The following is a 10,878-nucleotide window of genomic DNA, read 5'->3' as shown; positions in this document are numbered from 1 at the left end:
GGAAATAGCGGAGGAAAAATGGACGAAACAGCTGACTGAAGCGCTGCATCAAGCTAGTAAACAGTCACCAAAACAATACCGGAAATATAACTATTTTGTCTTCAAAATAAAGCGTAGAGCGTCTTGCTCCTTAAAAACAAAACTCTATGCAATCACATGATAACATGATAACGATAGGTTATTTTTTATCGATTGATCTTTTATGAAATGCATCGTTTAATTTCATCTCTTTGCCTTTCATTACTCAGGATTTTTCCCCCCAAATAATTATTTTAGTCGAAAGTACCGGAAGTGTATATTTTAATCGAGGTACTTTGACGTTAGTACACGCGTGACTAAACTGGCGATTACGGAAATAAGTGCTTAGTCAGAATCAAATAAATAAAGGATTAATATCGAGTCACCACCTGTGTAAGCCTGTAACAGTGTCCACAATGTCCAGGCAATCCAGCCGAACAACAGACAACAAGAAGATGGTAGGCGACTCCCGCGGGATTAACGTCAACCAAAGCTATCTAGCTTAGCTAGCAAAATGCTAACGTAGCCGAACAGCGTTAGCTAACTTAACAACTGGCTACATTATTTGTCTGCGAACTAAATTACTTGTTAGTCATGTATCTTTGCAAGAGAGTTTTGGTTAGATACACAAATAGCATTTGAACCAATTGACTTAGGATTTCATTCATTGTTTAATAATACTAGCTTTGAGAGGAAGTCCAGTTCGTTGTAGCACGCAAGCTAAACAGTTAGCCTCCGTAGCTGTAGGGTCCCCTCCCAGCCCGTTCACTTTTAAGATAACTTTGTAAGTGAAATCCATAACATTTGATTGTGACAAATATCGCCGTAATGCATTCTCACCTGGAAAAGTTTAAAAAACACACAGCATTCAACATAATTACTGTTAGTAATAGTAATAGTTCGTAATAGTAATAGTTAATTGCTAAAGACACTTTGCTGAAGCAGTTAGTCACAGTACGGTAGTATTAAATGGTCAGCATCATCTCTGCCATGCAAGGAGTCACTAATCATTAATGCATTACAATTTTACAGCCATGGTGAAGACACAAGCCTTCAGTGTTAATATTAAAAATAATTATTCATGATGGCAATACATTACAGAGGGTATATAGTGTTTTTATTTTTCTTCTTCATTATTATTATTAAAATCTTTAATTTGTACAACTGCTGTTAGACTTGATTTCAGCACCAGGAGCTATCCGTATAGCGTGACCTGTTGTACTTCCTGGTGCAGAAAGTATCCTTGTATCTGTTTCCATGCCTCTCTTCACATTGAAAGAATTGATTATTAGATGATGGTTTATTTCATTCGGAGCAGCCAACATAACACAAGGCTTATGTTGTTTTCTCTCTCATAGAACTCTGAGCTGTTCACGCTGACTTACGGGGCCTTGGTCACCCAGCTTTGCAAAGACTATGAGAATGACGAGGAGGTCAACAAGCAGCTGGACAAGATGTAAGGAGCCCCATCTACTGTAATGAGCAACAACCACACCCAGCTGTAGTTTACATGTAGTGCAGATGACATCAAAATCATTGTTATCAGTGATTTATACCCAAAACATTTTATTTTCTTTCTGTGTTATTAATTTCACAGATTCTTTACATATCACAAAATATCTGTTTTAATCTGGCCTTGATAATTTCATACATTTGTAAAAATGTGGTGGAATTTGTTACCGGTACAGTATATAAATCACATACCACCTTCAAATATCCAGTGAAATGGCAGAACCATACAGCACTGAACATATTGTGCGTTGGTGTTTAATAATGACTGTAAATAAAGATGGACGATGTGTCTCCACTTCCTCCCACTGTATAACAATGAAGCCAAAATATTCAAGATACAGGCGTTGCCATCTTACACTTGGTGACGTCTGCACTGCAGTGATGGGGGAGTGGAGCATCCCGGCTCCTTCGTGGGTTGGGGTTAACTGCCAATCATGGGGTCACACCCTCTTTTTATAGCAGCGAATAACTAATTAAAACCAAACTTGACAATAAAATGAACACTTAAACATACATCAGTAACAGTTATTTGGCATGTTCTGTTTTTTTTTTAGTTTGATCCATGTCCTATCTGCTACATGGAGGGGATGAGATTTATGACCTATTCTGTAGGCAGCCACCAGGGGGCGATCAAGATGTTTTGGCTTCACTTTTGAGTGGCTGTCATGTCATCTGTCTTTATATACAGTCAGTGGTGTCTAACTATTACAAGATGTAGCCCTGCTCTCTGTGCATTGCATGGATGTTATACCCTGTGCACGCACACATTGAGTCCATAAGCTGAGTTGCTTTGCTTCAACATGTTAAAGTTTAACTTGCTTGTTTAACCAAGGGAAGAGAAGTAATTTTCTTTGGCCTCTTGGGTGTCTCCCTTTAACTCACACCTTCACACTGCGCTGACACATTATGCTGCTTTCCATTCACAATGTACCTGGACACAAACTAAAGCACTGAGATGACATAATCAGGTTTTATTTCTCACACTTCTGTGTCAGAGGTTCCTTTCTGCTTTTGTAATTTCTCAGAACCCATGGGGCCCTTGAAGAAGAGAATGCTGATATGTGTTTTTATGAGACCAAAAAAAAAAGATTCTCTGGAAGGCTATGTTGGATACAGTTCTCCCAGAAAATAAGATTAAGAAAAATCGTTGGGTTTATAACTCAAAAATTCAAAACATCCTGTCACGCTGACAGGACTTTGGACTGGATGTACTTTGCTTTTCTGGTTGTGCAGCAACCCTAAGCTCTCTCAAAGCTAAGTCATGATGGGGCTTTTCTTACCTGGCCTTAGAAGGCAGTGAGTCTGCGCTGCCCACCCTGCTAGTCGCCAGCCAGCTGGTCAAAAGGAAGACCATGTTAGGATGGGGATGTATCGGTTGGCTTCAGATTCTGTAGAAAGAATAAGTTGACTTGACCTTACGAGAATTATCACCATTTGCCAAGCGTATGACCAAAAATATTTGCATTTGGAACTGACTTCTAACTCATTGCTATCAGTTTTCATCAGTACTTTTCCTCGAGTATTAGGAGGAATAATGAGCTTATCTCTCTTTCTCTTCTGTCTTTCTCTCTTTCGTAGGGGTTATAACATCGGAGTGCGTCTGATTGAGGACTTTCTGGCACGCTCCAACATCGGCAGGTGTCAGGATTTCCGAGAAACAGCCGATGTCATCGCTAAGGTAATTGGAAGGTTCCAGGCCAATCAGAGCATGACCGTGGACTTCTTCCAAGATGGAAGGAGGGAGGGAGAAGGATGGATGGCAGGAGAAAAGAAAGACTAGATAGAGTGATGTTGATGAAACATCCTGACAATTGAAAGAAAAGAAGGATGTTGGGAGGGGAAACTGATGATTGTGACTGAGAAAACTTAAAAATTCCCTTCTTCCTCTTTGCGTTGTGCGGCGGCTGCTTTGATATTCAGAAGGCGAGGATTCGCTTACATGTGGGTTGAAATGTAATCTCGTCCCTCAGAAAGGTGATGATCACGTTACTGTTGCGAGTTGTTGTACATCAATCTTCTGCCTGTGGATTTTTAACGTGTCCTCGTCATGTTTTGCGAAAGTCAGACTCCCCTTGCGACTGATAGACACAACAGATAACCAAGGCCCCTCTCAGGCCCGACTGTGTTCAGCACTCCAGCTGTTTTCAAGGTGTTACAGCTGTTTGTTGGGGGAGTCGTTCCACACATGTAACCTCACACTTGCTCAGGGAACTGGCTGTTGGTCATGAAGAGGAGGGTCATGGTTGTAACTGGAGGACCACTGTGGGACAGTGGTTTGGAGGTTGCAGTGATAGCCTTTCCTGAGAGTGTCACATGACCTCTAGTGAATCTCTGAAAGTCACCTCGTCAGTTGAGTATGTGTGAAGGAGGTCTGCTGTTTGTTCAAAAACAGATTTTCTAGATCACGACTGATTTCTTTAGGAGTCGAAGGCTTAGTCACACCACCGTTATTTACCGATATTCTTTTCCTGTGTTTCTAAAAGACTTTTTATTAATGTAAGCTGCTCTCCAGAGTCTGACCATTTTCCGTACAAAAACTAAAAAGCCACCCAGCACCGGGGCATATTTTCATCGGTGTGGATGCAATTTCACTATCTTGAGCCAACCTTGGTTTGTGCATGCGTGACATACATGCCGACCCTCCTGTGACACATCACAGAGACAAAGCGCTGCGGACGAAAGGAAGCAACAGTTATCAGAAATCAGGTGTGTGCACATGCAACTGTCACTATACCTCTGGTGCGAACGGAGGCTTCCTGTGGGTGTTTCACAGTTAAAGCTGAAATGTTGATTATGTAGGTATGTGTACATACCCTGAGTGTATGCTAATGATGATATGAACTGAGTGTAGCATGTCTTTGTCTGGCACTGCAGTTACTTTTATGTTTTGTGCTACTATATTTTTGTTGGAGCTGCTGTAATTAGTTACAGAGCATAACCTACAAGTGCCACCAAGTAAACATTTAATCTGCCTGAGCTAAATAAACATGCACACTATGTACACACTGCTGTTTTCTATTGAGTAATCATGAACTGTTTTCTTTTTTTTTTACCCACTCCTCCCTGTCTCGTGGTTGTTGTTAGGTCGCATTTAAAATGTACCTGGGAATCACCCCCAGTGTGACCAACTGGAGCCCAGCAGGAGATGAGTTCTCCCTCATTCTTGAGAACAACCCGCTGGTCGACTTTGTGGAGCTGCCGGATAACCACAACACGCTGATTTACTCCAACCTGCTGTGTGGGGTCCTCAGAGGAGCCCTGGAGATGGTAAGGTCAACGCTCCAGGTCTTTACAGAGTGATAAATTGATGGTTGACATAGACTAGAACCATTGATAGATTTCCTGTACAAACAGAATAGAAACGTAAGTGTTTATGTATCTGATTCAGGTCCAGATGGCTGTGGATGTGAGATTTGCTCAGGACACTCTGAGAGGGGACAACGTGACAGAAATCCGCATGAAATTCATCAAGAGGATCGAAGAAAACCTCCCGGCAGGAGACGAGTGATGAAAATGAGAAGATCCTTCCCTCAGCTTGTTGTGTCTCATATGGAGAGGACTGAGTCACACACAGACGGAGTAGATGAATGAATTCAAAACATCAAGACAAGTGACGTACAAACCCCAACAGCCCGAAGGATGTTCACTTTCCTTGAAGCCTCAAGTTCTAGCATCTTCATCTCCTTCACAGAAACAATAGAGGTTTCCAGAGAGAAGAAACACTGTTCACCAATGAAAAGCTGATCATTGAAACATGACTTGAATATCTTGGGGTAAAAAAAAAAAAGAAAGAAAATCATCCTTTGCATCGATTGCCAGTTTGAGGGAAAAGTTATTGTAGCTCTGTCCCTTAATGACAGCTGTTGCTGTTGAGGAGAAGAGAACGCCTCTGATGGTTTATCCCTCATGCAAAGTTACTTTTATTACTTGTTATGTTTCTTGAAAGATTGATGCCTTTTCATTTGGCCATGTATAGACTGCTTTTTTTTTTCCTTTTTGGTGTGAGGCTGGAAAACCTTATTCATAATGTTTTTATGTTTGTTTTCTTTTATTTTTGTAAGAAATCACACACTTTATTGCTCCCAATTATGTATATGGAATGTTAATTTATGTAGATGGATATGTCAAATAAAAGCGGCATATTTAATATTGATGCTTTTCTAATGTGCTTTGTGAGAGTGGAGGCTTTATAACATGCCTGTTGGGCAACCTGCAACGGTTTTAACTAGTTTGTGACGCACACACACACACACACACACACACACACACACACACACACACACACACACACAGTGTCCTCTGTACCACCTTGTCAGTTCTGCTTCAGTGTACTGTGGGAGCGTTATTCCTTTGGAGTACCGTAGCCTCTCTGCAAAGGCAAACAATAACAGACCTAATGCCTCTCTTATGTTTGTTCAGGGTACATGGAAGTAATCTGTGCTTGTAGTTTGCGTGTGTGTGCGTGCAGAAAAGGACAGGCTGCCTTGCTTAAGCTCACCAGTGCTCGGTTCTGGCTGTCACACCTGTGAATGGCTTTACGTCACTCAGAGGTAACGAACAGAACTTCTCATTTAGACCCGCTGCACACCTCATCAATAACTGAAAACACAGGCGGTCATTCACACACACACACGTGCACACACACGCACAAATCATCCCTGGTCTTGCTTTAGAAGCAAGAATCTGGTCTGGATACCACGAGAACATTAGCCATGTTTTTCTTATTCTTTGTCTTTTTTTGTTTTATTGTGTAACAGGACAATAACATTAGTACCAAACTCACGAGTCTGCTGAAAGCACTTAGAGGATGAGATTGTAAGATAGGGATTTCCTTTTGGAGAAATCTGTCAGCTATTAGCTGCTGGAAACCTTCAGGCTCTACACATCCTATTTTATAGCTGCTATTACATGAACCCATTTCTGCTTTTACAATTTCAGTATTCAGGCACGAGTTCTCCAAAAAGCCACCAGAGGTTGCTGTGTACATTACCTTCCTCAGCTGGAGGCAGCTTTCAGTGTGAGGCTCAAGTTATGTACGTTGAGCATTTTTTGGCCAAAGGTGGGTGTTGTGGGAGAAATACATTCCCTTATTTGTGGGAGTAGAGGCTAGAGCTGCCAGAAAACATAAATAAAAGGTTCATTTTCCGATTATGAATATGGGAAGAGCAGACAATTCGCAGTAGTTGAGCGGAGTGGAGTGGCTGATGCCAATATGTGGACTCTAGCTTTGATTTGGCCGGAGATTAGACAAACGATGACAACATGCAGTCTTTGTACTTAATAATCCCCGGGAAGATGTATTAGGATGGGATTTCTTCGTATTATTTACTGTCTTAAGTCTCTGCCCACTCCTGTCTGGGGCAGTGCTCATTTAGAAGGATAAAGAGTGGAAAGTGGAAGCACCCCGACGGCCGTCAGGATGCAATAAGCCCGGCGGGCCATTAGGAGAGCTCTTCAACACATTACGCTCACATATCTGTGTACCCTGTAGGCCTGTGATGTGGATGTTGGATGGACGGCGGGCAGGAAATCGTTTTTGTGCAGAAGCTTAATGTAAATGACTTGGCAGAATTAGAGCCGTGTACCTGGGGGATGGACAGACAGCTGGGTTTGTGTATTTGTGAAAACCTGTATTACTCTGCCATATGCTCGCAGGAATTTCACTTGACAAACACACACATGCATGCACAAACTCGACATGGAGAATGAATTTATCGCAGCCGCTGTTCTCACAAATAGGCGTTAAACACACTAGAAGCACCTTGTCCAATCCAATAGCTCATTTTCTGTCTCCCACCACCCAAAGTTCTACCAGGGAGAGTTTTGTGCTGATTGTATTCACAGTTTTGGCCATTAAACAAGAAAGTATGAAGACTTGCAAACTAATGCTGCGATATGACTCATAACCTGCGCGGCTGTGAGCCCTATTCCCTTCGCAAGACTGCAGATGTCGCAGAATGAAAACACAAGGAGAAAAAAAAAAAAAGCATTTGTCGAGGCACTTAAGACTCTCCCCACGCTATGAAGAACTGCTTCGAAGATGCTATTTTTATCTATTGTTGTTCCCCCTCTGCTTTATTTCACATCACTCATGTCTCCGTTGGTTTGGCGTCTCCCGTCGGCACATGCGTTGTCTTTCTTTTATTATTTTTTATTTTCTTATTATCACTGATGGTATTTATTGCAGCTGCCTATATTTTTCAGAAAACTTTATTAGGACAGACCTGGAAAACAAGTAGCAAATGTTACGGGCCCGAGACAACGTGCGCCGATCTGCTTTAAGCCAGATAAATGTTTCCATGTGGCCTTTATGGAAAACAAATGGTGAAAGGCACGCTGTGACAGTAAAGCCCAGCGCACAGCTTGGTATTGACCTGCGCTTATTGAATACCGCATCACTTTCTTCTACCTCCACTCCATCCATTTCCATCCGCTGCTTCTCTTAGTTTTCCCACTTTGTTTTCTCAGTCCTTTTTCATTGTTTCAATTATTCCTGCTTTTTTTTCCTCCCATTGTCTTAGTCTTGTTAATTGGTTGCTGATGTGCTGAAGCAGAGCCAGCAGTCTCTAAATCAAGGGAAGGATGTGTGGTAGTCAGGCTTTCGGGACCGTCCTGCCTCTGATGGGAAACGTGCTCTGTCTCAGGTGAGGTAAGGGTTGACTGAAGATGCAGTCACCCTGGATTTACGGAGGTTTCCGGAGCTTGCGTTTTGTGTCTGGTCAGTGGAAAGAGAGGGGATGACAGCAGGATGGACAGCACTCTTTGAGAAGAGAATGCAATGAGTCAGCAAACAAGCGTGTTCATGGTAAAAATCCCAGACAGACTGAATGATGATCCCGGGCAGAGAAGCGGTGTGGGAAGAAGCGTTTGATTTAATGAGCATGTCTCTGTTGCGCACCTGAAAAGATGCTCACATCAACACATGACTTGTTACATAATTCACAGGCTCAACACTTGTCTACTTAAACACATCCTGTTGTTCTCTGTGAAAGTGCGATTTTGGCGGTTTGAGGGGATGTTCGTGGGATTTACGTGCATAAACACCTCAGTAAATAAACGTGGATGTGGTTTTGGGATGTAATTATGAGTTGATTTGTTATTTAGTCACAGTATGTACCCACTGAAATCTGCTACGGCATCTGCAAGCCATTTGGAATATGAATCATCACCCACTTCCAGACAAACTGTTGAGCACTTCCTATAAATCTAATAACTCAACCATTTAGCATGGACCCTACATCCATAGAAAGTGAGAAGTTATGTTTGGGTCATCAGGAGTGTTGGCAGGGAGGGTGAAATGCAGAAACAAAACTAGTAAAACACGCCTCTTTAAGCTCAAAAGTAAAAGCATGAATCACATCCAGCTAACCCGGACAATAAAATCCTGGATCACCAGTGTCACAAGGGATTTGTGTTAACAAAGAAAACATCTTTGCAGCAGGAAGACATGTCAGGTTGAAACTGGTCCAAAGCTGGGTCTCTTCTCTGTATCAGCAGTGACCTGGCTGGTTCCATGAGGGTTTCAGCCGGAGCCCTGGACGCCGCCGAGCCATTTAATGCCTTGTTTTTAGTTTTTGCTCCTTCCCTTTCTTGCAGGCTTTTTGGATGGGAGCTGCTAAGCTGCCTTCGCTCTGCTTCCAATTTCCTCCTGCTCTTTTCTTCTTCCTCTTTTCTCCAGGATCTGATGAAGAGGAGTTTTTCGACATTGCTGATGATATAGGTTTTACCCGTTCCAGATCCTCTCTCTCATCTTCGTGCCGCATTTTCCCACAATACACTCAACTTTTGTCTTGTTTTTCTCCCTCCTTTCTTCCCTTTTTCCTGACCCCACAGCCGCTCGAGTTGGAGTTTATGTAACAGCGGCAGAACTTTCCAGCTTGGAATGGCCTCACTTGAAGATGGAGCGAGGAGAATGAGTGGGAGAGAGAGGAAAAAAAAGTGTCATGTAATATTACACTGGCTAGCCCTGAGGGCAAACGGCACCTCACCTTAGACTTCATTATTGCAGGGCCTTTTCCTCCCAATGCACATATGTAAGCATATATTTCTATCAGTCTCCCAGGCAGCAACAAATACATTAATTCCAATTGAAAAGCAGGAATGTGAAAGTCCTGGTTTGCCCTGGACTAAAATCAAACCAGGCTTCCCTCCCAGAGCACGGGGCTGCCTAGAGGCTGCACACCAGCTGCACTGGACGGGATATCACCGCTCACCGCTGCCAAGCATGAACTGACCGTCTGTGTGTGTGTGTCACATCAAAACCTTGGAGTGACAAAACACACACCATACATTGATTAGAGCGAAGTACTTCTGATGACGCATGTCTCCCAGGCAGGCCATCTATCTAACTTTTAAAGCAATATATCCGAGCTAATATCACAGCATAAATCTAGACACCAGCTCAAAGGCTTTATGTCTTCAGCAAGTCATTTATTATCCGCCCACTGCATGCACCTTTCACACCACTCAATGTGATTGTAAGGGGTCTGGATGTCCTATTATGCGGGCTAGACATTTCAGGTCTGTGAGTATGACTTTCCATATAAAACACCTCAAGCTGTCACACTGGAAAATGAGACTGACTGGAATCTGACGGGTGGACTGAGGTTTTGAAAAATTAGCAGTGTGGGAGATGTGTGATGGGGCATTATTAGCTGTATTTCAATTTAACTGTTAAATTGTGCCAGATTAAATGCTAAGAATGTGTGTGTCTATTAAAACCAATTGGCCTACCTTAACCTTTATCAGTGTCACTTAAACACATTCAATTACCAATAGCTAAAGACCTTAGAAGAAACGGTATCAGGCAAATTGTTCATTAATGATGGCAAACGTTGGTGACATGTCATGCTTTTTATTTCAAAGATGAAAAAATGCACTTAGGAATATTTCAGTGCATTAAAAAAATGGCTGAACCGTTATGGGTTCCCACACAAGGTTACTTTTCCAGAAATTTAAGTTTGAAAGAATGAACTTGTAATTTGCTCAAATCACTTTGAAGACAACACTTGTGGCCTGATCCTAAACTATGTTGTAGAACTGAAGTTGTTCCGTTCATTCCTGGTGCCTCTGCTGCCTCACATGAAAGCTAGCAAGTTAACAGTTGAGTTGGGTTCACCTATTGTTTTGGTAATGTTACTGTGACATAGTAAGCCTTACTTTATCCACAATTATTCCACCTGTGATGTCGAAATAATTACACTCATTGCTTGGCACGCTAAAAAGTGCTAATTAGCACAAAACAAAAAGTATGGCTAAGGAATAATGGTAACGACTAATGCACAAGGTAGCGCTGTCAAACAGTCTCTGATATGAAAAGTCACTGTTGTGAAAAGCTCGCAGTTTGGT

General features: G+C 42.3%; 1 protein-coding gene across 1 annotated transcript; it reads left to right on the top strand.

The window, feature by feature from the left end:
* Positions 1–302: 302 nt before the first annotated feature.
* Positions 303–5,683, top strand: trappc3 (trafficking protein particle complex subunit 3). Its single transcript, XM_076755360.1, has 5 exons — positions 303–476; positions 1,377–1,474; positions 3,109–3,208; positions 4,615–4,797; positions 4,919–5,683. Exons 1-5 carry the CDS (start codon positions 435–437, stop codon positions 5,036–5,038), a joined length of 543 nt encoding a protein of 180 aa, XP_076611475.1. The 5' UTR covers positions 303–434; the 3' UTR covers positions 5,039–5,683.
* Positions 5,684–10,878: the final 5,195 nt, after the last annotated feature.

This window comes from Chaetodon auriga, chromosome 17 (assembly GCF_051107435.1).
Source record: "Chaetodon auriga isolate fChaAug3 chromosome 17, fChaAug3.hap1, whole genome shotgun sequence".
NCBI classification, from domain to species: domain Eukaryota; kingdom Metazoa; phylum Chordata; class Actinopteri; order Chaetodontiformes; family Chaetodontidae; genus Chaetodon; species Chaetodon auriga.
This window is presented reverse-complemented; position numbering and strand designations above follow the sequence as displayed.